The sequence below is a fragment of the Amblyomma americanum genome, chromosome 8 (assembly GCF_052857255.1).
Source record: "Amblyomma americanum isolate KBUSLIRL-KWMA chromosome 8, ASM5285725v1, whole genome shotgun sequence".
NCBI classification, from domain to species: domain Eukaryota; kingdom Metazoa; phylum Arthropoda; class Arachnida; order Ixodida; family Ixodidae; genus Amblyomma; species Amblyomma americanum.
This window is the reverse complement of record NC_135504.1, coordinates 66,071,405-66,099,117: the sequence shown is the minus strand read 5'-3', so window position 1 is coordinate 66,099,117 and position 27,713 is coordinate 66,071,405. Positions and strand designations below refer to the sequence as shown.

General features: G+C 46.5%; 1 protein-coding gene across 1 annotated transcript in view; it reads right to left on the bottom strand.

The window, feature by feature from the left end:
* The window catches only part of LOC144101828 (putative helicase with zinc finger domain), a 62,588-nt gene continuing 34,875 nt past the window's right edge, over positions 1-27,713 (bottom strand). The window contains 13 exon segments of the mRNA XM_077635047.1: positions 1-607; positions 5,182-5,383; positions 8,199-8,274; positions 8,397-8,504; positions 12,359-12,566; positions 12,568-12,671; positions 13,140-13,258; positions 16,062-16,095; positions 16,097-16,195; positions 21,654-21,789; positions 23,708-23,920; positions 26,038-26,153; positions 26,626-26,736. Coding sequence (XP_077491173.1) covers positions 148-607; positions 5,182-5,383; positions 8,199-8,274; positions 8,397-8,504; positions 12,359-12,566; positions 12,568-12,671; positions 13,140-13,258; positions 16,062-16,095; positions 16,097-16,195; positions 21,654-21,789; positions 23,708-23,920; positions 26,038-26,153; positions 26,626-26,736 — 1,986 coding nt within the window. The 3' untranslated portion in view covers positions 1-147.

Below are 27,713 nucleotides of genomic sequence, written 5' to 3'. Positions count from 1 at the left end.
ATCTGCCAAGCTTGCAGGGCAGCCTTGCTCACAATGCCAATGACATGCGGCTAATCTTTCGCTGCCTGCCTTCCCTGCCAAGAAGGTCAGCTCGTGAATTGGCTCGGAGGCTGCAAAGGAGTGCCCAACTTGTCTGCGATGGTCATGTTACTGGGTATCCCAGCCGCTGGAAAACTTCCGTTCAGCCAGTTTCTTCGCACTGATGGCTGTCCAGCCACTACTGTCACCGTCACTGAGCATCATGCTGAGGAATTTGGCATCCATCTCACCGAGGCTGCTTGCAACTTGAGCCCCTGCGGGGTGCACTGGAGGTCTCCTCCAATCATTCAGGGAAGGGCTCGGTCCAGGGTTGACGGCAAGCAAAGGCCCATTTTGCTTTGATTCTTCATCCCTGGCATGGCTCTGCTGTCTGCTGCCTTGCTGAGTGTGTGACTGTGGCTGCTTCTTTGGCTTGACAGGCGTCACTGGCTCAGCGTGCGGCTGCCTCGGCACCTGAGAAGACATCTGTTGCTGTAAGCCATCCAGCTGGCACTTGATGTCATCCCAGTCCATGTTGTAGAGGCTGCTGCAATCAGCGCACGTCCTGATGAACTTTTCCCACACGGTCCTGCACGGGAGAGAGCATTTTGCAGAGGTTGCCTCGCCAACATGCCAACATTGTATCTGCATTATTATAGTAGAACCTCAATGACACGAACATAGCTGGTATGACATTGTCTACAATAGCTGGTATGAATTTTGGTATAATATGAATTGGTAAGAATCCCTGGCCAAAATCCATTGTGCACAACTCAAGTGTTGCGAACAGCCTCCCATGCCCCTTATGGACCATGCAAATGTGGGAGCTGTGACTGCAAATGCAAACGGCATGGCCCCCACCACTGCTAACACTGCAATCACCAGACATGCAGTATATGCACTGGAAGCACTCAGCAGTTATGCACGGGCATTATAGATTTTCATGGACTCGTTTGCTCTTTCATCACACAGGTTTTGCTCATCTCATTTTTGATGGTACAAATTCCGGGTGATGTCAATATTTTACTGTAATCCCAAAGATTTGTATCTCTGAGATTCTACAGATCATCAGCAAAAACTCCGCATTAAACATTTGTCAAGTCTGCAATACACATCAGTCATGGCCAGTCCCAAAAAGGACACTTTTCCTTTGATTTTACTGCAGAAAAGAATGAATACTAATGGTGCCATGCATCAGAAAACCACCATGTTCCCCCATTCATACTTCCCTAAATGCTAAAATGATTGGAACTGCCCAATACCATCAAAAGATATGAGTGGTCTAATTTTCCTCCAGAAATGCACTCAAAAACAGTCTAATGATGACTTCAAACTGCGCTGCCATAAACTCTGTAATGCAATCATCTGCTACTTTACAATTCCTGCTACAGTAGAATCTTGATGATATGAGTCCGCTTGATATGAATTTCGCTAGGAGGACGGCAGATTGGGCGAGTTGGTATTCCATGGTATCAAGAAAATTCAAACAGCGCTAGACAACAGGACCAGAAAGAGGAGGAGGCAAACACAGCGCTCCTCCTGTTTCTGGCCCTGTTGTCTAGCGCTGTTTGAATTTTCTTTATACCATGAGTTAGGGCGCTCAACTACTGATCCGGAGTTCCCGGGTTGGAACCCGATTGCGGCGGCTGCGTTTTTATGGAGGAAAAACGCTAAGGCGCCCGTGTGCTGTGCGATGTCAGCGCGCGTTAAAGATCCCCAGGTGGTCGAAAACACCTCTCTCTTCCTTTCTTCTTTCATTCCCTCCTTTACCCTTCCCTTACAGCACGGTTCAGGTGTCCAACGATATATGAGACAGATACTGCGCCATTTCCTTTCCCCCCAAAAAAACCAATTATTATTATTATTGATACCATGAATTTCGAGATGATACAAATTTGTGAAATCCCCAGCCAGATTACACTGTGTACAATGTGCAGACCTTCAAATGTTCCCAACATCTTTCCTGTGCCGCTACAGATGATACTAAGGTGTGAGCCATGGCCTGCACATCACAAACTCCGCAACTGCTAGTGCTGTATGCACACAGGGAGCAGTGAGAGCCAGCACATGGCCCGTACATCGGTGAGTGAACTCACTCATGAGTCGACTCACTCAGGTTCACATTCAGATCATGAACTGAGTCGTGAGTGAGTCCGGGCTCGCATCCAGGACATGATCTGAGCCGTGAGTGAGTCTGGACTCGCATCAGATAATGATCCGAATCGTGAGTGAGTCCGAACTCACATTCAAATCATGGTCCGAGTGCTGAGTGTGTCCAGACTCACATTCACATCATGGTCTGAGTCATGAGTGAGTTCGGACTCACATTCAGATCATGACCTGAGTCGTGAGTGAGTCCAAACTCACATTAAGGTCATGACCTAAGTCATGAGTGAGTCGGGGCTCAGGCTCAGGTTATGGTGTGTCTTTTCACAACAACGGTGTGTGCTTAGATTTTTTTTTTTTGCCTCTTTGTCTACGGACAGCAAAGGGAAGGAACGATTTTCTGCCGCGACCAAGGGCGCTTGAAGGCGAGGCAGCATAGTGAAGTCTGCGGACAAGCGAAAAAGAGTATTCTGCAGAAGCGAGGTTGACTGTGTTTCGTCCCTTCCCCTCTGCTATTTTACATAGGTGCGGGTGCGGTAATGAGCTGCGTGGGAATGTGTCGGAAGCTTTGTCGGAGTCCCACCATGTCCCTGTGCAGGGGGCAGGGGTGCTCTGTTGAGTGACCAGTCGGCTTGGTGGCGTGCCACTTGAGTGCATCAGTGAGCCCATGTGTGTCTTGAGTCGAAACGAGTGAGTGAGCCCAGATGAGTTGTAAGTCGAAGCGAGGTGCGAGTCGTAACAAGTGGCTGACCCTGGATGAGTCGTGAGTCGGAGTGAGTCCAGATGAGTTGTGAGTTGCTGAGTACATCAAATCGAAAACGGCCAAACATTCCGGAAACACCATTCACTTGAGGCTATTACTTCTAGGCTTCGAATAATATCACTCATATCAAATCAAATATTGAATACTTCACTAGTCAACGAAATATTCGAAATAAATGAATATTAGCACAAGCCTAGTAACGATGCATTTGCAAGCCCAGCAGTCAAGGCAAAAGGAGATCAAAGGCAATGTAACAGCATCCCGTCCTGCCTTCTACACATGCGTGAGGCTGGCCGACTACCTGCAAATGGAACTTACAGCAATACTATAGTTTCGGATTCTGACATGTTACATGCCCCAAGGGTTACCGGGGGTAGCCGAAGTTTTCTCTTGCGATGCCTATCGCTTGTCAAGGAAAGTAATCGCCAGTGGGAACCAGGTAAGCAGCGCACAATTTGAATTTTCATAGCAAAACCGATTTTTAAACAAATTAACAATTTCTATTTTTTTTTTAATAGATGGAGTTCCATATGTCTTGCCAGAAACAGGAACCAGCACCAAGAGTGTACTACCCGTGGCCATAACTCCCTTAGACCCTGCACAGAGGTCGGCTCTACGTATACATCTCCTTCACGCCGCGATGTCACAAAGATGCAGTGGCACTGATATCAGTAGCAACTTTTGTACAGCAGACAAGACAGGTTCTACCTGACCGAGCCTGCCGGAGCTACTGGCAGGACTGTGCTGCTGCATCGTGCCCAGCGTGCTGCAGAAGCAGTGTGTATTGAGCAGCTGCATCACTGTGGGATGCACATAGCAGCAGAAAAGGGGAAATTAGCTGTGCCTCGAAGCTGTCACTGGCTATAAATGCAAAGATTGCATAGCGGGGACGCAGTTACGCTTGTTTACCAATACATTAGCATAGTATGCTTAAAATGGAGCGGAAAAAAAAAATCAGGTTTACCTGCGCAAATAATTATCGCCTGGAGCCGTTTTGCTGTGGATGGGGCGCCAGCCATCTCACTCGCGACCAATGCTTTCTTCTGTTGATAGCGTAGCGTAACTTTAACATGTGTGGAAGTTACGGAAACATATAAGGCCACATTCACAACATTTAACATTCACTTGGCACTATGTCTTAATATGACAGACGTAATTGGTTTACATACAGAGAAACCTGATATATTGAGTCATTCTTGTATGGCGACGCTAGTATGGTTACAATAGCAGACATTATTGAGTGTGGAAAGCAACGTAAGCATGTTTAGCTCTTTCCCTTACATGGTGTGTCAAATTCTTTTTTGAAGTGTTGCATGATCGCAAACTTAATTGTTTGTAAGAAAGTAGCTGTGGTCCGAAATTGTTCCAACTGCAGTGTCCTTTGGTCCTTGTTTTTGCCATTGCATGACAGTGGCAGGCAAAGGATATCATATATCATGCAGAAACAAGTGTAAGCACGTGTAGTTGCATCCACGGCACGTAGTTTGGAGGTGAGTAGTATTTTTTGCCCCGAGACACTGCATCTTTCATTCACTTGCGTTGCTCGTCAACCAATGCATTACAAGGGTAAAGTAACAAAAACTGTCGAGTAAAACACTGTAGCAAGATTTCGAGGATGAAGCCTAATTAAGAGCAGTGCTAGCTGACAATGTACTGAGCGGTAGGTGTGTCAGCAGATGGCAGGAGCACAGCTGCTTGACCGAGATGATGCCAGTGTTTTTCCTATTTTCCTGAAGTAAGGTCATGCTGGCGAGTACAGACTGTCACAGACCAGTGAATTTATTTAATGTATTGCACAGAAATCAACCCAATCACACACGCAATACACAGTGCCTAAGTATTTTCCTGGAATACACCGTATGTCGGTTGTTAACACGAGCTCGTTCAATTCGAACGGAATTATTGAGCTCAAAGCACCAAAAAACGTGCCGACAAGCCTCCAAAACCTGCACTCAAGACCTCTACAAGCCCGCTAGCGATCGCAGAATCACCCCACTTGTTTGCAAACATGCAGGATGTCTATAAGTCAACCCCAACACTTTCAGATGGCTGTTTCTGTTTAAAAAAAAAACATATATGCAGCAATATATGGTACCTAATTGTCAAGGCTATGCGGCAGAGCTCATGAGCTCCACAGTGCATGCTCACAAATCCGCAATTCCATTGGCATGTGCCAGACTTCGAGAAGTGTTCATACAGCTGTTAAAGCTACGTGTGACACCAACAGAATTTCAATGCCCTAGAACTACAGTACAGCAAAATTCAACATGTACATCGGTTTCAAAAACACTCACCGGCATGCGCCGACCGAGCAGAGCGATACAGGGTCCCCAACTACGGCAACCAGTGACTGGGCACGTGTGATGGCCGTGTTGAGCAGTTTGGCATCCGAGAGGAAGCCAAAGTTGAGCGCCGCCTTGAAGGTGGTCTGCTCCAGGTGCAGGCAGGTGGCACGCGTCCGAACCGTGCTCAGAAACACTGCCCGGAACTGCTTGCCTGCAAAACACAGCCACCTCGACCGTTCCACTCCTGCCCCAAGCACTGCACAGTCACACTGATCTATCAATGTTTCCACTGTATTCTCGCACCAGTAACAGATGTCCAGGACTTCATCACAATTTATTACGGGTGTGCGAATATTGCTGTGTTCAAATACAAATATGAAGAAAAAAAATGCCTTCGAATATTGAATCCGATATCAAACGCCTACCCAGAATGAAAAAAAAAATAGAAAAAAAAATTTATAAACCAGAAAATAAGTTCTCACTTTTCTTTTGTTTTTTTTTTTTGGAATGTGTATGGGCTTTGCAAACAAAACTGAAGGTGACTAAACAGACTAAGTGCCATACAAAAATAAATAACAACGTGCACAAAAATGTATACTGCATGATTAGACAGCACAAAATTATGCAGTGTGTAATGTATTCATTCAAAATGAGCGATGAATCCTCTGAACTGACACAACTGGCAACTAAAAATAATATGACGGGTAGTAAAACCTTATTAATTTGGACTTCAAGGGACCACAAGAAATGCTTCAGTTACCCAAAGGTCAAGTTATCTATTTTCCCCAGAGTAGTGGGGGCATAGCGGTGACAGTGCCTGCTGCTGCATGGGAGGCTGCGTACGTTATGGTGTACTGAAGGCTTGGCTTTGCTCGATTGTAGTGCGTGCATCTGAAGTGTTGCTCTTAAATAACATTGACGTACCTCCCCGCTGCTTCCGTACTTTAGCGTGCCATCTGCGTTTTTTGAGGGGCCCTCAGCTATGGTTGTCCTAAACAGTTTGAGATTGCATTATAACCATGATAACATTTCTGTTAAGGTTCTCCTGAGTACTCAAACTCCACCCTCATGTTATACAGTTACACATTGATATAATGAGCATGGATATTAAGAATTACTGCCTATATTGAACTGTTCCTAAATATTTTAAACAAACGCATTCAATTCTTGCTCTCTAAAGAATCATCACGGTGTAGTGTCCCACACACAGCGGCACTGGCACCAGCAGTGAGTTTTGCTGTGTAGGCATAAGGCAGGACTGTCTGCATTCAGTCCAGCACGTCTGTGTGTTTGTCAACATCCTTCGCACTATGCTCATGACTTATAATGCAGTCAGTTGTGCTAAAACGCACAAGAAGGGAAGTGGCACACGTTTCCACAAATTTCTCGAGTACAAAATGGGGTGGCAGTGATCGACAGCAGCTGTTAAGAAGGACAAGTGGATTTCTCCGGCAATGTATCGGCTTTGCAGCTAGCAGTTCATTTCTGGATACCTGATCAATTCTTTGGCAGCTCTTAATTGGCATAATTACTCCTCAGTCGCACAAAGAACGGTGCAAGAATCAATGCCTGCAACTCGTTCGTGTTCTGCTGTGCTCTGAAGATGAGAAGTTTAGACACGATATTCCATGTTCAGAAAGTGCGATCGTAAGTTGTAAGCAGGGAGACCGCTATCAGATCCCAGTCACTTGAACTATGTGTTGAGTACCTCTTCATAAAAAAAAAAAAAAATAAAACAGCTGCTGCCAGTGAGAGAGAGAGAAAAGTTCTTCAATTGAAAAAAAGAGAATTCAGCCGGCGTTTAAATCCACTGACTTGCTGCTCTGCGTGGGGAAAAGATTGCGGGAGAGGTGTAGGAAATGGGATGGCAATGTTCACCACATAGAGAAAGCACAGTGAGAGTGCTGAAAGGAGGGATTACAGCTTGTTTAGGAGACCAATGTCACTTAAATAATCAAATAAAGAGTTCATAGCATGCCTCTGCGGTTTATGGCAGGCTAAGGGTCCTAATGCACAGTCGAGTGTTAGAGGCACTTGCATGAGTGATTCCATAAGATGTTCATAACAGTATGCGCCCTCCTCAGCACACACTGGCCATTCTAATAAAATATACTCCGCTGTTTCTACTAAGCCGCAGGTGTCGCAACACAGACTGTTCGCTTGACCTATACGGAACTGTAAGGCAGTAGTAAACTCAGCATTTAGACGAAGCCAATGATAAAGAGCTTCCAGATGACGAGGAAGTCTGGGTGACAGTCTTGATCTCAGCTGTGGGTCGATAGAGTGCAGAGAATGGTGATGATGTGTCGGCAAGCTCCGCTGCCAGTATTTTTCCTTCATGAACGCTGTTTTCAGCTAGTTGGGACGTCTCAGACCTCGAGAAGTAAACGAACTAGGTAGATATTCGTCTTCATTCAGCACAACGAGCCATTCAAAACAATGTTGCTGAAACAGTGCAGGTCTTGGAAAGTAGCACAAATAGTTTTTTTTTAATATTTTCACTTTCGTAAGACTCAGCAGACAACATTTCAACAATGGTGAATGTAAATATACCTAGAAAATGATGAAACATCAGTAGAGTCTCTGGAAAGTCGTGTGGGGAATTCCCAAATGGGCAGAATTTTCTCATCACAGGTCTTTTCACTGACTAGTTTATGCTGCTCCTGTACAAATTCTTGCTGAATTTTTTTTTATAAAGAATTCTGGCTATTCTCGAACCATTTTACGATTTTTTACCTATTCGCTATTACGAGGATTGACTGTATTCCTCCAAATATGGTACAACAGAAATTTTTTCATCAGACTGTCGTTCCCACTAATGTCCACAACTCTAGCATAAGAGAACGAAACTGCCAACATGCAATTCCGCAAAAATGCTTAAATCCGCAATTTTTCATAGAATTTCAGGAAACTAAGGGGCCTTATTCATCTATCATCACACGGCCAAGTCAATCCACGTTTAGTATATCAACTATGCAAACACTACAAAAATGCCTCGCACCGAAGTCCAAAAAACACACGCATACCTTGAACATCGAGAACGCTCTCAACTCGAACACGGGAGAGTTCGAGCTTTCTCAGCTGCTTACGAATGCACTGCACCTGAAATTAAGAAAACGGCCATTTCTTGAATCACCCTGGTGGCACTGAATACCAGGGCTGCTGGTAGCACACTAGTACAAACAACGCCTTTGCTGGCCACCTCACAGCATTACGACGCTCACCTGGTCAGAGTAAGGGGTCAGAACTGCAATGGTGGATGGGTCACAGGCACCCCAGGTTCCAGGCCACTCGTCTACCAGCTGCTTGACCACTTTACACACCTCGACCACCTGGTAAAAAATTTCAGGAGAACATTAAGCAGGGAAAGAAGCACACTGGAAACCCCCCCCTGAGGTAACCTGCAAATGGTATAACTGGCCGCGGCTCCAATGCCAACATAAGCACTGATGGGCTTTGCACAGATCGTACATAGTCTAAAGCCACAACTTTTGCCAACCGATCTTTTGGACTTGGCAGTACCCGAAAAATGGTCCAAGTAATCGATTGAACAGTCCAACAAAGCCATGAACTTGGAAAAAATCACTTTATTGCAAGAAATTGGCTTGAAAACCACTGTGGTTTGGTTTGGTTTGGTTTATGGGGGTTTAACGTCCCAAAGCAACTCGGGCTATGAGGGACGCCGTAGTGAGGGGCTCCGGAGATTTCCACCACCTGGAGGTCTTTAACGTGCACTGACATCGCACAGTACACGGGCCTGTAGAATTTCGCCTTCATCGAAATTCAACTGCCACGGCCAGGATTGAACCCGCGTCTTTCGGGTCAGCAGCCGAGCGCCATAACCACTGAGCGACCGCGGCAAAACCACTGTGGTGGCTCAGTGGTAACGCATTGTGCTCAGCCGCTGACCTGAAAGACGTGGGTTCAATCCTGGCTGCGGCAGTTGAATTTCGATGAAGGCGAAATTCTACAGGCCCGTGTACTGTGCGATGTCAGTGCACGTTAAAGACCTCCAGGTGGTCGAAATTATCCGAAGCCCGCCACTAAGGTGTCCCTCATAGACTGAGTCGCTTTGGGATGCTAAACCACAAAAAACCAAACCAAACCAAACCAAACTGGCATGAAAAATAGCGAACTTTTCCGCTTCTCGTGTTCTGTTTCGTCCGACAGGCTCCGTTTAAATCCAAGGTGGCGCTTTTAACAGCAGCGCAGAGCCAGTTGGTTGTGACAACGATGCTCACTCGCGTCTATGTTTGGTACAAAACGGGAACTTTCAATTGAAAGACTAACTCCACAGCACTGAACATTTTGTCTACAAAGGGTCTGTAATATCGGTACACGCTCCTACGAGCCGCGTGACGGTTCCTCAACGAACTCCAAAATATCGTGCAGGTCCGAATTATTGAAGTCCAAAAATCAGACAGCTATCACATAATGACATAGTATTTACGATGGAAGAGCTAGTTGCTGAGGCTAAAGTTTTCATGCGTAAAACCGAATTTGCTCTAGGATTTGTCAACTGAAAACCACAAAACTAGGCATGTGCGAATAGTGGTTTCTTGGTTCGATGTGAATTCAAATGAAATAGTCTTTTTCTTCAAATAATTTCGAAGCGAATATTTCAAATACTTGTGCCGCACAAAAAAGATTGAACAGTGCGACAGGCATTTTCAAAATTGTGTATTTTTTTTAACGCATGAAAAAAGAGAGTGCATTGAAGCTGTGTCAACGTCCTGCAAAAAATGGCCATTGGAAATTGAAAGAGTTCACCTACATGCGGAGCCGACACATTTGTGGGGTGTCAGACCCGTTTATAAGACCCCCGACTGCTGGTCTTCATTGTGATTGCGTCGTTGCGCAGCTTTTGCTTTTAAGCGACGACTTCATAAACACCTGCTGGGTGTACACACCACGCACCCAGCACCACTCCGCGTCAGACGTTGGAAAGGGGCACCCATCACAATGTGCGTCATGCTGGCTTCATCTCGTGCTTGCGACACTGCACTTGATTCACGAATTTCATGCGGAGAAGAGCGGCTGCGGCACCAGCAGTCAACTCAGACTCGTTCCACGGAAGTCAATGAAGTCTTGCGTCCTCCGATTACAGAAACCCAGCACAACGCAGCCGCTATGACAATCCGATTCCGTGGGGAGCCACTGCACATGCACAGACCGCCCTGATGAAGCTACAAGGCGCTGGCCAGCTGTTTGCACGCCTGTCCCATCGAGACTAGTGGCACACGGAAGCTGATCGCGCTACGCTATATTTCTGCACTGATGCACGCCGCCGTGCCAGTTAGGGTGCGTGTGCATTGTGGGTAGTGCAGTCGCAGACACCTGCCAGGTACAGATCTGGGTGCCGAGATTCCGCCTGCTCGCGTATGTTGCCGAGGCAAGCGTAGACCGGCTCCGGCTTACATGCGGGAGAGCAGGCACGCAGTGTGGAGTCAGGGCTTTGGTTGCGCGCATGCCGCATTGCGATCCCGGAATACGAAGCAAGAGTTCCAGAAACGTTATTCGCTCGGGATGAATACTTCGAGATTTCGAATATCGGCTTGAATCGAATATCGAACACTTTACAACAGCAGAACCCCGCTATAGTAAACTCGGTTATAGTAAAAACTCGGATATAGTAAGGTGAGGCTGCAGTCCCATTTCGCCTTCCATAGACAACAGTACATTTTTTTTTTCTGTTATTGTAAAAAAATTTTTTCGAAGAAACGGCCATAGTAAAGAGCGTCTGACCGTGCTGATGTACTTCCCGCGGAATGATAACATTGTGGCACGCGCAAATTCTGGGATTGCGAGGAATATATATATATATATATATATATATATATATATATATATATATATATATATATATATATATATATATATATATATATATATATATATATATATATATATATATATATATATATATATAGGCTCTCGCACAGTTTCCGCCCTCGCCATTAGATGATGTTCTACGTCACTTCTTGCGGTATTACAGGACGTGCTACGTCCACCGCTATGGACGAGGGTGGCGCTGGTGAACACTCTCAAGGTTCGCTTACACGCAAAACAAAACATTAATACCCACGAAAGCAGCAGATTGGAGAGCCGTCGCCGTAGCTCAGTTGGTAAGAGCACCGGACGCGATATTCGGAGGTCGTGGGTTCGGATCCCACCAGCGGCATGGTTGTTTTTTCTGCTGCTTTATAAGTAATCTTCTTTAAAAACTAATTGATTGGCACTAGATATAAAAAAAAATAGAAACATTCCCCTACGCACCTTCGTTTCGGTGACTGTTGGCTTCTTTAATATGTTTGTCAAACGAGCTCCTCACTTCATTTGCCTTCTCTGCTATATATATTTATATATATATATATATATCGCTTTTTTTGACGTGGCTTCGCCACCATGTTTGGAAGCTATGAGGAGAAGCCAACCTCTTGAGGACCTTGGCGCCGTGAGGCAAAGCGCACGGCACGCACGGAAAAAGTAAAGCTGACTATGAAGGTAGAAAGAAGGGGGCGCGGGTCGCTGAGAAAGGAAAGCCAAGTAGAAGTGCAGTGAGGACTAGAAAAGGGAAGGAAATGACATGCGCTCGTAGCACGCCAGCACAAACGAAGCACAGCAGCACGAAGCACGGGGAAGTGGCGGCACTGCGTAGGCGGTTTTGCCGCACTTGACTATATCGCGTGCGTTTTTTAACCACTATAAGTGCACAGGCCATAAGTGCACAGGCCGTTCGCTCGGGGTGAGCTAATCGGCAGCAGAACATTGTGCGTGCTGCCCAAGTCGAAACACACAGCTGCCTTCATACGACATGGCACGTTCCATAGGCAGTCGCCTACGGTTCGAGCACCACAGCAGCTGCATTCAAAGATTTCATTACTGAGAAGCGTAACCGCGGGCAAATTTTTTCGAACATAATGAACCCCCCCTTCCCCCAAAAATTGATGTCAACTTTTCTGAAAATCATTCGCCACGCTTTACTCGCTAACTAGTTCAGAGAGTTTTCGGGAACTGACAGCACATATTCTCTTTGAAGTTAGTACTACACAACATGTTTCATGCAAGGACCACCACTTTTTCCACTACTGCACACTTCTAGTTCACTGTAGACGGAGGCAAGAGCTAGTGTTGGGGCTACAGCAACAAATAGGCCAAACCTGGTCTAGAAACCACTGATGCCCACCTCCATCTCGTTGACGTACGAAGTGCTCCCGTCGCACAGCTTGTCGGTGCCGCGTACTGCGAAGAAGCTCAGTGGTTTCAGCAGCTGGTGTGGGCCTGGGCTGCCCATGGCACGCAGGCGGCCCTCATAAAAGCACTCCGAGATGAAGCGCACCAGCGCCTCGTGAGAGCGGTAGTTGTCCTCGAGCACCACCTGGCAGGGGTGCCAGCCCACCTTGCCATGGACGCGCCGAGAACGTGCCGTGCAGCCGCTCCAGCAGTGATACATGAAGCCTGCGCTCTCGTGTGTACACCGAGAACACCTCCGGGTTCAGCTGTAGAGAAGAAGAAAGTTTGACAACGTGCACTGCACTCCACAGCTAACAGTGCTGCCATCCATCTGCCTGTTTGCACACTTTGAGCAGGGTCTATAGAGATGTGCATGAAATTCTCGAGATCTCTGGATCCTTGTGGAGAGCTGTGTTTCGTCAACTCCCTGAGCACTGCTGTCAGTAAGCACAATGGCTTTCAGTTTCTTCCAAACTTCACCCATTGATCTTTATCAGCTAAAAACATGCCAAATGTTACCGCTTGTCTGAGAGTCCCGTGCACCCAAAACAAAATATTAAGGGGGACACAGGTCTTGAAATGCAAAAAAATCGCAAAAAGTCTGTTTTCTAAAAATCACCTTTTTGACAAGTTTACCCATTCACCTTTTCTGATAAAAATATCAAAGTCCTACTTCATCTAGAAATACAGTAAACAACTGCTCCCATGAATGACCCAGTGGGCACAATGATCACCTGCATGCAGTCGCCAGCAAGCACAACGCGGGTGTTCTCGTCAGCCAGGGCCAGTGGCAGGATGCACTCGGCCTCCATCACCTGTGCGGCCTCATCGATGAATATATGTGTAAAGGAGCCTGGGCACACAAAGAAACAAAGCAGTTGAGGCAGGGCAGCAGTGAGGGTCTTCGACAGTACTAGGAGAATGGGACACAGGTCTTACAAGTCTCACTTAAACTTTGTAGCAATGAGAAGGAAGCTTCGGCCAGAGAGGGGCGCGAGTTGCGGGGTTGACTTATACGCGGCAATATGTTGATGCATTGCGTGTTATGACCTTTGTGGAGCTTTTCGGACGTGTTCGCGAAATTTCCGCACACTGTGCACACCCCTTTTTGAAGCCTTAATTTTAGGGAAAAAAAAGTGCGTAAGTTACACGAGTAAGTACTGTAATAAGGAAGTAATTGCTCCCTTATTACATATTTTACTCCACCTTGGGGGCTTCCCCTAAACATTTGACCAAGTAAATACAGTGTGTGTGTGTGTTTGTGTTTGAGAGAGAGAGAGAGCTAAAGGATTACTTTGAAATTGCATGAAATACAGCCATGAAAAATTTCCTGAATATGGCAAGGACAACAGGAAGGTCATGCAGTACGTATAGTCAGGATGAAATGAAATTCGGACAGCACCTGTGAACAAAAAATATTTTACCTGTGTACTTTCAGCTGCAGTGTACAACTAGCCTGATTCACATTTCTGGGACATGGGTCAACCTAGGTATGTGTTCATAAACCGGCTGTAAATGAACACTCGCTGTATACTGAAGAGCATTTCATTCAGGCCTGACAGTACTTGCAGTAAAGCCTCGTTAAATTTAATTCATAAAGTATCGGATACCGGATTTACCAGCATCTAGCACGCAGTTTTTTTTTTTTCATGAAAGTCTAGCCTCAAAATGCCTCAAAATGCCGTGCTACAAACAGTGCGAGCATCATTACCGCTGCAATACGCCTCTTTAGCTTTTCTGCACGGGCAGCTGGCGTGAATGGCATCAGAGATGTTAAGCCAGGCTAGGATATTGCCATGCATAACCCTGCTTTTTTTAGAGCGCCGCTCATAGGTGTCCATTTGTAGAACCCGCGTTGTAGTCGTCATTATTGGCGCTGTCGGCGTAACATGTCACCTGACAACCATGGCAGGTAGTAGCAGTGCAAATTGCCACCTGTCACGGCGAGAGCGGAGGAATAAAAAACCGGACGGTGGCCAACACGGCGATATCCCGGAGGGTGGCTACCAGCGTAACACACCACCTGCCAGTGGTAGCAGAAGGTGAGCTGCGCTCAAGCTTCGCGTTACCGACTATCGTAATAGTCTCAATTTTTTTTTCCTCTCCCCCCCCCCCCCCCCCCCCCCCCCCCCCCAAAAAAAAAAGACCCTCTGAAATTGTGGGGCCACACCACAGGTCGTACATGCCCGGTCCCAGTGCCTGCTCCCGCCAGGATGCACGGAACTCTATGTGTAAAAAAAATTGTAAAAATTGTATCAAACTGTGCATTATTTATCTAGCTCACTCGTGGTAATGTCTTCTTTTCCGAACGAGTGGCAAGAAGCAAGAGAAAACTTCCGGTAGTGACTATTTCCTGTAGAGTGTGTTGAGCCTGAATCCAAACTACAAGTCCGTTGGCAATTCAGTTTGTAATAAAGCTAGTCAGCCGGGATACAACTCAGTGTGGAAGGTGTGGAGCGTGCACTGTGTTATCGTTGCTGATCTCCGCTTCCCACCAATTGTTGGCCTTGTAATTCGCTGTTACGCATCCCTTGCTTTGAGTTGCACTTGATGCAAAGACGGCAAAGAAGAACCATCAAGAAAGTGACAAGGAGTAAAGCGGAAGGAGAAATAAATGTTTTAGGCTTCAGAACAAATTGTGCTTTTTTCAATTTTCACAACCCTGACGCTAAGGCACCCGTGTGCTGTGCAATGTCAATTGCACAGCACACGTTAAAGATCCCCAGGTGGTCAAAATTATTCCGGACTACCGCACCTCTTTCTTCTTTTCTTCTTTCACTCCCTCCTTTACCCTTCCCTTACGGGCACCTTTAGGTGTCCAACGATATGTGAGGCAGATACTGCGTCATTTCCTTTCCCCAAAAGGCAATTATTATTATTATTATTAACCCTGAAATTCAGGTGCGCATAAGAATTAAGTAATTACTGTATATTGCTGCTGCATACATTGTGTGATCCGAGCCAGTACGAGCTGTGCAACACGTGAACACAGTCCGTTTCCCAAGGCAACAATGATGGCCGGACAGACCCAACAGAGGGGATATGCAATAATAATTCTTGTCAAATACAAGCACAGCTTTGCTATCTGTTTTTGGTAGCCAAATTGTCTGTCCCTTTTGCTTTATGAAAGGAAATGCTGATTACAGATGCCCACCATTCCATATCTCTCAGTTATAACACAACGCAATAGCGGAGTAATTACTCATTGGCATCCACCCAAGTGCAGCCATGCGGCTACAAAGGAAAGCTAAACAGCTTTTCTTTGTAGCTGCATGGCTGCACTTGGGTGGATGCCAATGAGTAATTACTTTTTTATTACAAATCTACTCCACCATGGAGGATTCACCTAATCATCTGACCTATAACACAATGCCTTCGTTAGGTTTATGAAAAGAATCAGCTCTGACTCAATATTTATTCTCAATTCAAAACGATCAGAAACTGGAGACAGCAGCAACACTGCATCCACATTCTTATCTCAGATCTGTTGTACAAAGCATGGCCATGATGCACAGCTGCGAATCATTTAGAAAAAAAAGCTTCAACCCTTATGTGCAGTGAAGTAACTGACTACCTGGGGTGTGGCGAATTCTACTGAGGTTGCGCCCGACAAATGCATGCAAACGGTTGCATGCCATTCTACAGGTCCCACGCACCTCGCTTCACACCGCTGGCGAGCAGCATCTGGGAGGGACGAGAGTGTGGTAACAACCACGCGGTGCCCTTCAATTTCCTCGGCAGTTGGCTGCCGAAACCAGGGGCCCTGCTCGCACAGCTGGTCCCGGGGCACCTGAAAAAACAAATGTCACCGTCAGGGCTTCTCTGTTTCAAGGGGTATATCATCACCATCACCCCTCAGCCCACAATATTGCAACGAAGACATAGTGCAACCCTGCAGCAGCAGCTGCAGCTGAATCGTGAAACCATCTCCTTGAACCAGACACAGAAGTTTTGGTGTCCCTCTGATGTCAAATGCAGGAGGACCCTATGCGTCTACCATATGAGCCGAGAAGTAGAAGTGTGCGAATATCAAATTTTTGGGCACAGAGTGAATACGGATAATAAAAACTGGGTGTGAACCAAATATCTTCAAATAATTTCGAACATCGGTACAGGTAGTTCAAAATAAAGAAATGCTTTTCCACAAAACACAGCTATGAAAAGAAACAGATATTTCAAACAAGTTCTGTTTTCACACGTCATCAGCATAATTAACTGTACAGTAAAACTCATTAATTTTAACTTCAGGGGGTCGGAAAAAATGTTCAAATTATTGAATGACCCTGAAAATATAGAGTAAGACCACTTGCATCATGGTAAATTAATTTGGTGAAAGACTGGGCAATGGTCACCTCCTGACGTGAGGACAGCACAAAAATACAACAATGATTATTTCAAACATTTGCATCGATGCTCTATGCATGCACATCATTGTGAACGACGAAGCAGAACTGCTCCAAAACAGTGAGGGTTTCCCACAAGTCCTCACAGGGTCAATGCGGTAGCGGTGGAACCTTCTCAAAATTGGCAGAGTCGCTTGTGAGGTTTCCTCACACCCAATGAACGACACGTGAAAAGGGTGCAATTCCGGCATACTGGGAGAACGACGCAGATGGATGCAAGGGAAACGCACAGCGGTGCCAAAGGAGCGAGAAAAAAAAAAGAAAAGGCCAGCGACGCGCCAATAAACTTGTGAAACAACGTGCAGTTGAGCGCGATGGGCTGGCTTATGTGTGGCCAGTAGGCACCATTGCAACGGGCTGGTGCAAAGCTGAGAAAGGTGCAACCGAAACTGACATGCATGCTGTTGCACATATGTCAAAAGTTCGCAGGCAACTCTTCAGCATGTGACTCAGGTTTGTGGAGAGCCATATGGATGATTGCTCACCGTGCCAGGCATAAGTGAATGCAGCCTCTCTTCATGAGCCTGTTTGAATTAACCAGTGTGAGACCAGCAGCATCCAACTTAAGACATATATGGCCGTCAGCAGGGACCACACCAGCAGTTCGAATTATCTGGATTTTCGAATTAAAGAGGATCAAATTGACAAGCTTTTACTGTATCTATAAGGCCTACCAGGCATTAAATAAAGGAGGAGGAATCATACAGTAGGAACAGTAATAAACTTTATTCTGTATACCTTATTTACATGTATTTACACAATTGTAAGTCGACGTATTTTTTTTTATTTGAAAATTCGAAGTGGGAGTGGACTTACAATCGAAACGAAAATATCACACTATAAGTAAAGGCGAGACAAACGAGATAACAGGCATGCTACAGCGTGGTTGCATCTTTGCTGCGTGGCTCCGTCGCATCGCTCTTGGTGCTGGCCTTGAGCAGCTGCTATGTCAACGCGCAGAACTGGAATTCCCTTAATTAAAAAAGAAAAAGATGCCAGTGTACGCAAGGGCGCACTGTACATGGTTTTCAGGGCTGGCTTCGAGCCAGTCATTTCTGCCCCGCACTTATTTTTAACCTCTCTGTAGCCTAAGATATAAACAGTTTCTGAATCCTACGCGACGAAAACTGATAATGAACAAAGCGGCTGCCATGAAAAAATCGCTGCAGCATATGTGGGTCGCAGCTTCGTCCATTCTGCTATCCCGCACAATCCAGGCCGCTTTCGTGCGTGCGTGTATCTTATCGTAGAGATCTAACACGAGAATCACCGCCAGTCAGGTTCACAGCCAGCTGTCGACTGCATTCCGGCACGATGCAGTGACATGCTGCGTTTTCCAATCTGCGAGCGGGCTACAGCCATGTGGCATTGGCTCTAAATGGCCATCAGTGTACGGATTTTATCCAAGGCATAAATAACACTGCCGCATGCTGGCTGTTAATTCTACGAGGAATGCGCAAGTTAACTCGCGTGACACGTGCAACATACTTCTGTTTGAAAATTGTCGTGATGTTTCGCCACGAGTCTAGATGAAATAGAAATTCATAATTTCTTAATGTATAGGAGGTTCGAATAGCTTAAATAGTGAAACTGCGATGCAGACCGAACTGATCAGCAAATGCTATTTGCAAACTGTTCGAAGTTTCGAATATTCGCACACCTCTACAGCGAAGACACCAAGACCTGTGTTCTGGAAGTGTCCGCTAAATGGACATGTACAAATGCGTGTGGCTTATGTTCAGCGCATTTTCTCACTCCAAGAATCCTCAGTAGATGCGGGGAAGTTTTCAGCCATAATACAGTGCAGCCACATCACTCACCCAAACTCCTTCGCATAGCTACTTCTAAAGATAGTGCCATGAATGTAGTGACCTCAAGTGCTTATAGCATTGAAGAAAAGCAAAACATTTGCAGGAAAGGGAAAAAAAAAAAGAGGATAGCCCCCTTTTCAAGTTTTCATGCCTTTAACCTAGGATTGTAAGAATATCCGAAATTTCAAATATGAAATGAATGTTTGTTTTTTTGGTTTATATTTGGTTATTTGTTATTTGGTTTATAAGCCACTGCTTCTTCGCGTGCTCTGTCGTATGTGAGGAGGCTTCACTGCACAAATAGTAAACACCACATGAGGAGCAAGAAGTTCTGGCACGCTGGAGGAATGGAAATGCCACGAGGAGGGAAGCAAGGCAAGCGTGCCCTGGCACTGCCACGACGCGATACCTTCGAAAAACAAGAGAAAGAAGATCACTGACAAGGCAGTTATTCTAAATGATGTGCAGCTATCAGCTCGGCTAGCTGATATGCATAGGCTGCAGCCGCTGTCTTCGCTGTCTGGTGGCGAAGCTCTGAAAAATAAACTATGCAGCTAGAGTCGTCTATCGGCCCCGTCAACATGCCTGTCGTTATGCACACATTAGACAGGTGCAGGAAGCTCAAGCTTCCAACAAGCTTTCTTTTTACTTTCAAATGCGCACTCAGCGCTCAAGGGAGCGTTGATAGTTGATGGAAGGGCCGCCATTCCAATTGTGGCGGCACCCCCACTCAAAACTGCAGCGGCGCTGGGGAGTGTCGGTAGCCAGCGGAAGAGCCGACTCCGCTCATGCGTAATTTCTCTTTGGCTCTGATGCATTTGACTACTGCTGGCCGTGTTTCACTAGTTTGAAGGTAGTGCTTTGTCATTCATCATTTGTGCTCCGGGTCCAGAAAGCGACCGGCACTCGTTCACGGCTACATTCAAAATGGCTGCCATTTTTTACGCCGAAGAAAAGAACAGCCGCACGCCGGGCCGCAAGTTCGACGTTCGCAACGGGTCACACAGGGGTGGCAGCTGCAGCGAGGAAAATTTTCAGCTGTTCCACGCGATGTCATGATGTGGCTGTTTGCAAAGCACGGGATTTCGCTGGACGATGACGTTAGAATGACGTGCTGTGGGACCGCAGCAGCGATCACGAGGGCAGCGCTAGTGAGGACGATGGAGCAAGTGTGGACGAGTAGTCCAGTGACTAATACATTTTCATTTTGGAATGTGTCCACGGGCACGCCCACGCGCGGCAGCCGATAGCGGCTGGCGATAAACAGCGCCCGCTGGATAATGCTATCGCGTTCAACTATTCAAGGCCAAGCTTAAACAACCTCGGAAGTTTTTTTTTATTTTTCGGAAATGTGATTTGGGGGTCGGCTTACATTTGAGTAGACTTACAATCGTGTAAATATGGCAACCAAAGCCAGCCCCAGGGAATCCAAATAAACCAGCATCCAACCCCATAGATTTACACGGGTGTTTGGCAGGTGTCTGGCAACAGTCTGATTTATCCGAAATAACAGGGGTCGGACTGACGCAGTTTTACTGCACTTTATCAGTATATGTGACATGCATTTGGCTTTGGCAATGGATGTGCTATCAAAGCAAAGCGCAATGATTGATCAATGCTTTGGCACACTGACTTTATGTACCCATTCGCCACATTTTTATAAAGTTGCACAAGGGCTTCTCCAGTCAACCATAAGTACTACTTGTTGGCAGATTCTGTAGCATAATCCATAACCTGTGGTTACATTAAAAATAGGGGTGTGTGAAGATTGAAACTTTCAAACATGAATCGAATATGAATGTGAAGAAAAAATGTCTTCGAATAGCGATTCAAATATCGAATATCTGTGCATGTGACAAAAATGTTTCAGAAAAAGATAAACAGGCAAATATTGTTGCCCTTATTTTCTTCAAAGTAGTGAATGGTCTTTGCAAGTGAGATAAACAAAGCTAACTGATTGAGCACCCTATAAAAAAAACATCATGAGCACAGAAATGTGTACTGCTTGATTAGACAGCATAACAGTATGCAACCTGTAATGTGGTCATGCAAAATGAGATGCCTTTGCCGAGTGCACAGTTTTGGTATGCTGGAAGAACAAGGCAGATGTAAATGAATGCGCAGACTGGAGTTGGGACAGCGAGACTGGTTCTAGATTTGAACAAGAAATGACCAGCGACATGCCAGTCGGTGCCCGAAAGCTTCGTGCAGCTGGGCTTGGACGAACGGTGAATAAGCAGGCAGGCAGCCACCCTCACCTCAGGTTAGCAGTGGAGCGCAAAAGCCGAAACTGGCTCCATCTTTTCGCAGCTGTCGAGTACAGTGCTAGAACACTGTATGTTAAAGGCACGGGAGTTGTGGAAGCGTGGCAGTTCACTGCAGTTGTGGCTTTTGTGTGCTGCCACCGAGCATTGCGGTTTTAGCAGGCGAGAAATTCGACATGGACGAGAAGTGTGCCCGACGATGGTGCAACCAAAAAGAAGCATTGAGGAGCACAAGCTGAAAAAAGCGCACTTTCCGAGGCAAGGTTTGCAAGTTTCCCGAACTGGAATAAAAGCTGCTCTGCTATGTGATGGAAGTGCAGAACAACAACTACACGTTAACAACAGACATGCTGCATGATTTCTCACGGGATGAGCGTGCACCAGAGCACAGCTCCAGCGAAGTAGGAACACTCCACAAGTGTAGAATAAATGCCGCCCACAACGTAGAATAAATGCCGCCCATTCCTCGACCAATATGTTTTTACTTAAAAAAATTTTTCCTTGCACATCCCGTACATGGGCTACACCCCGAAAATTAGCCCTTGAATTAAAAAAAAAAAAGTCCGGCCCTTACACGCATTTATATGGCAGTATTCCGAAATTTTCGAGCATTTGGAAATTCCCGAATGGGGATATGAACCGAATGTTAAACATACTCAATTTGCATCTGAAACTTTGAATATTTGCACACACGTAATTCACACAAAGCTGAATCAATCCAAAGTCTGATGTTTCCCGTTCCCAGTTCAGGTTTCCCTTTCCAGGCCCACCTCGAGGCAGTACTGCAGCAGGCGGCGGTCCACCTGGTTGGGCATCCGGTACTCATGGAGGATGAGCAGTGGGCGCAGGGCAGGGTGATTTGCCACCTCCTTGTCCAGATGCTCCAGAACGTACACGTCAGCTGCACTGCGTGCCAATGACAACAGTGAAACTGTGTCAACTTTGTACGTGGCTAGCTGGGTCATAGCGCAGGTCCGTCACCAACCAGACAGCAACGTGTCCCAATGAAAAGTTGTTGAGTAATGTGATGGCAAGAGTAGAAGCTGCCAGGATCTCTATCTCTTCCCTGCTTTCATTCTCATCCTTTTTGTAACCTTTGCCACCTTGAGCTGTCACGGTGGCTAATTGCCAACGAGCTGCTGCTTACTGTCATATGGCCCAAAGACCTGCGCGCTTGTATGTCACCCCTAGCATCCATGCACCCCAAAGAAGGCGTTGCAACAACTGATCGCTACTGCTTTGCTACTGATCGTGTCACATAACACCACAAACAACCACTCGTATGTTGGTGCACCTTCCGTTGGTCATCAAATGTATTGTGTTCTCAAAGTTTTGTGAAATTATGAACATACTTACCGTATTCACGCGCATAATTTGTACCCTCGCATAATTTGCGCACCCTTAACTTATCACCCGGTTTTACGAAAAAACATTTTTTACTCGCATATTTTCCGCACCGCGCTGCGCTCGACCACCATCATGCACGCGGGCTCTACCCTATGGCTCTACCCAGTAGCATTCGGCTATTCCACGTGTTTGTTCGGAACGCTTTTTGAATCTTTTGTGCACTGGGCGTTCATGGTGGTGTCAGAGGCCGCTGTTACAATCGCGGCGGCACCAGCGGCATCGCCACTCGGAATGGCCAGCAGCACTTCCAGGGAGGATCGGCAGCTGATAGAAGGGCCAACACCGCTGTTTGTTTGGCTGATGCATGTGACTCGACTGCCAGCTACGCTTTTCTTGGTGGCTCTGACGGCTTGTGTTTGGTTGTTCGATTGTGTCATGTGATGGGATATCACAACTATACGGCAAGCTTCAAACTGCTTGTCAGCGCCTTATCACGGCGCGGAGCGGCGAAGCCAGCGAGAATAACCGCGTGTGCGCAACTTTGCCCATAGACGACAATCATTGTGTCGGAAAACTTGTGTGCACGTGGCTATTCTCGCTGGCTTCGCAGCTCCGTGCCGTGATAAGGCGCTGACAAGCAGTTTGGTCAACGCTCGCGCTTGCTGTCCCGGACGAAGTTGCGAAAGCAAACTTACGGAATCCGGAACTACCGAACAATTGGCTGGGCCGCAAGCGACGACGCTATTTTAGTCTTATTCAGCTTCATGCATGCACCTTCATGCCATCCCGCAAGATTGGGGGGGGGGGGCTTTTCATTTAGAGTGAACTTTTTTTCGGGGGGTGGCCAGCGTGGGGTGCGGGTCCAGGTGCTGACGTATACGCAGCAGCATACACTATACCTATATTGCGTGTTATGACCTTTGTGGAGTTTTTTAAGTCGCGCTCGCGAAATCCGCGCGTAATTTGCGCACCCCCTTCTTCGAGCCCTAATTTCTGAATAAAAAGTGCGCAAATTATGCGCGTAAATACGGTAAATGGTAATCGCATCACCCAGAAATGCGCTCATTGGAAGAAAAACTAATTCTATGGGTCGTATCTTTTGCTCGTTACGACTGCACATTCAACGAGTGTCTACTGTATCCAGTTGGGCAGAATTTGTCACATAGCCTATACAGTATATCACTTTTTTTTCGATAGCGGGAAAGACAACATCTGCCAGCAAACAATATGCTAAAATTTGTCTCATCATACCAAAAAAAAAAAAAAGAGTTAACCCCACAGCCATGTCAACACCTCTGTTGCCCTCATTCGGTCCTAACTCCTACCTTGAAACCATCCAATTCAGTCGGAGAACTTGGTCACTCCACCACCAAAGCTTCCCAGCACAACAGGAAGCTGTAATTAAGCATGTCAGAGCTGTCTGCTGTCTTGGATTCTCAATGCTGGACATGTTGGATGAAGGGTGTTTTATCCTCACCTGTTGGAGTGAGTGCAGACCAGCACACGAGAGTCTGGCACCCGCTTGATGACCTCGAACAGCGCCTGTGCGAGTGTGAAAGTCTTGCCCGTGCCAAAGGGCCCCACCACCAGCACGGGTGGAACATTGGGCACTGTGCACGGAGCCACGATGGCCGCCACCGCTTGTTTCTGTTGCTCATTGAGTTGTGGGTCCCATTCTATGGACCACTCCCTGCAGAGTTCGCCAGGCGTCATCAACACCGTTGTTGTGATCGAACAAGGCAAGTGACACTTAGGACAGCAAGTAAAGCGCTTAGCGGTCAGCTTACACCACCGTGCTATGTTTGGCGAGCACGGGAGCGCGAGCAATGCGTTTGGTCTTGGGCACTACACAAAATTTTCCATGAGTTTTATCATGCAAATGTGCAGCTATTAGAGCCGAGATCTATTGAATTTCCAAAAGTCCACAAGTAGGCTGAGCACATTCACCAGTTTGCTGTAGTGGCTGGTTATTCCCAAGGCATACCGTATTTACAGAGCTGTATGTCGACTTGAATGTAAGTCGACCTCCCCAAATCACATTTTTGAGAAAAAAAAAAAAAGCTCGGAGGTTACACTTGCCCTTTAATATTAGAACGCGATAGCACTATCCTGCCACCTCCGCTTATCGCCAGCAACTACCAACTGCCGCACGCGGAAGCGCCCGTGGGCACATTCCAAAACGAAAATGTATTAATCACTGGACTACTCGTCCACACTTGCACCATCGTCCTCACTAGTGATGCCCTCGTGATCTCTGCTGCGGCCCCACAGCACGTCGTCGTAACGTCGTTGTTCAGCGAAATCCAACACTTCACAAACAGCCACATCACGACATCGCATGGAACAGCTGAAAATTTTCCCCGCTGCAGCTGCCACACCTGTATCACCCATTGCGAACGTCGAACTTGTGGCCCGGCATGCGGCTGTTCGTTTCTTCGGCATAAAAAATGGCAGCCATCTTGAATGTAGCTGTGAATGAGCGCCGGTTGCTTTCCGGACCCGGAGAACAAATGACGAATGACAAAGCACTACCTTCAAACTTGTGAAACGCGGCCGGCAGTAGTCAAATGCATCAGAGCCAAAGAGAAACTACGCGTGAGTGGCATCGGCTCTTCCACTGGCTACCGGCACTCCCCAGCGCCGCTGCAGTTTCGAGTGGGGGTGCCGCTGCGATTGGAATGGCGGCCCTTCCATCAACTATCGACGCTCCGTTGAGCGCCGAGTGCGCGGTTGAAAGTAAACAAAAAAAACTTGGACAACGCCTATTAAGAGTAGAACGTGAATGCGTTATTGGGCCGTCGCCGCTTATCAGCAGACGCAATCTGCGGCCACGTGTGGAGGAGTGCGCTGGTGCCCGTTTGCTGCTTATCGACAGCCACCATCGGCCGCATCGCGCAGGGTGGGGATGCCGGTTCTGCACGTTGACATAGCAGCTGCTCAAGGCCAGCATCAAGATCGACGCGACGGAGCCGCACAGCAAAAATGCAGCCACGCTGTAGCATGCCTGATATCTCGTTAGTCTCGCCTTTACTTATGGTGCGATGCTTTGGTTTCAATTTGGTCAAACCCAAGTTCTGATTTTGAAGTTTTGAAAAACAGGTCGACTTACAATTGTGTAAATACGGTACTTGCTATTGATGGGTGCCCTCCAACCACTACGATATGAATCTCACAGATTGTGGAAATATTTTTTTATCAATATCAGCATGCACAAGAATCATAAATGCATTTATGCGGATCTGTTTATGGCTGACAGGACATATTTACGACCAAATGGCTACAGCTCACTGCTCGAGGCATGTACAATGCAAATATCGGTACCGACATATGGGCCGCAAGCTACTGCTCACAGCTCCTATGCATGCTGCACGACCGGTGATCATGGTGTCGGTGATCTACAGGGAACACTTAGCACGTGATGGTGCAGTCGCAGCTCATCCACTGGTATCATTGGTAGTGTTTGGAACATCCAAAATTCTGCACGATGTACATGACACACCCCAACAAAGAAATTTTACGAATTTGTATCAAGCGCGTTCATATTATTGAGATTCTACTCTAGTAGACTATTGCTGTGTAAGAAATACTTAGAAAGTCATTCAAATCAAATGCCAATGGCATGGCATGAAGTGAAACTGCAAGTACAACAGCAAGAATAAGGACCGAGACAGCATAAAACACAGGTGTATAAGACATGCATGTGCCTTCTTTTTCAGGCCATTTCAAACTGTACGTTTGAACGAGGCACTGGCTTTGAAGACAAATGCACAAAAAAAAAAATGCCCTTCCCCTGTGGACCCCACTCACGGTGGACACTGTGGTGGACGGATACTCAAGTCAGGAAGCACAAGACTTGCTATGGGCAAATTGTCGACAGCATAATGCATCTTGCACAGTGGTAGCCGGTCTAGCTGGAACTGCACCTGCATGGCAAAACAGCCCGAGCCAGTGAGGAGGGTAAGGGCCGTGATTTTTTTAAAGTCCTCCTGACTGCTCTCTGGACTGTGTCCTGAAGGTTGTGAGGACCCCACATCAGGAATGTGCACCCCACTGGGAACACTTCGAGGTGCTTCAAATGCAATTCAAAGACAGTCCAAAACTGCTACAAAAAGCCTCAGAGCAGGCGTAACACAAAAAACAGAATGCTAGAAATTCAACAAGAGAAAAGTGCTGACTCGCTGTCAAAACAAAAGTAAGTCATAATTTTCTTTGGCACTTACTTGTGCCAATACAGTCACCAGAACATCCACTGATCACAACTGCTTGACAGCTTGAAAGCCGCCATGAACAAATAAAAGTTAATAAAGTAGCAAAATAGCAATTGACTACGTGTTTTAACAAAGGAGTGACAACAGTTCTTAGCAGAGGGTTTGAGAAAAGTGCAATACAACTCACCTCTGCCTCAAACAAACTCCGTGGCTGCAGATAGAGCTCTTCGACACACTCCTTGGTCACCCGGATGTAGACGCAGTCCCTTTTCACCAGCTGGATGGGCAGCTCAAACACCTGCAAGACAGAACAACATGACAAAGTAAGGCTGCCTGCTTGAGCCACATTGTTCAGGAGCTCTGTGGGCATCAGAAGCATTGTTTCACTCGGCAGCTTCAGTCTCGGCAAACATGTAACCTCGGCATCCATCAAGTATCACGTCAAATTATGGCATGACTGTTTCACATCCTTCACTCACTTCTTACAGGAGAACACGATTGTTAAATTCGAGAGGACAGCCCTGCAAAGAATTGCTTGAACATAATGGAGCATACTTTTTTTTTACAATTACTTGCTGTCTCAAACACATCCTGAATGTCTGCCTCAGCACTTACCCCCTCCAGCTCTGAAGCCTGATGAGTTATGACACTCAACAGGCAGTCTATGCAGAAGAAAGCATTTAGCCAAGTTACACAAATATGCACAATGCTTAGTCCTCTTAAATGAACCACAAGCGCGAAACTTCCTTCCACCTCTTTACAATTTCATTACTGCATCATCAGGACATCATAATGCAACGTATGAGTGACATGATAAGCAAGGTGATAACATTGTGGTGCGACTTGGTGCTACTTGGATGAGCCACTTCGGATGGTGGTGCCATCAGATTGTAAACGAAGAGAGTGGGGATGGATGACCAGTTAGTGACCAGACCTCAACAAATAAAGTGCTCTAAGAATTAAACATCTATTTTCCCTTCAATTCGAGGTTATTACGCACACTGCTGCCAACACAGGTGGCAGTGGCACTGGAACTCAATAAACTTGGTACTAGCATCTGACACTCGTCCAACTAATTATTTCTAATCACGGCTGTCGCCACAGAGTATCCGCCATGACTAGAGCGGCAACAGCCTCCGTGGCAAAGTGCACATTCATTCACAAAGCATTTGCTTTGGGCCAAACTGAACAGAAATGCAAACTGTGAGCCCACAAAGGCAGACAACACCACTGCCAGTGCTAATGTTGTTTATTTGATTGCATTTTGGTTACGGC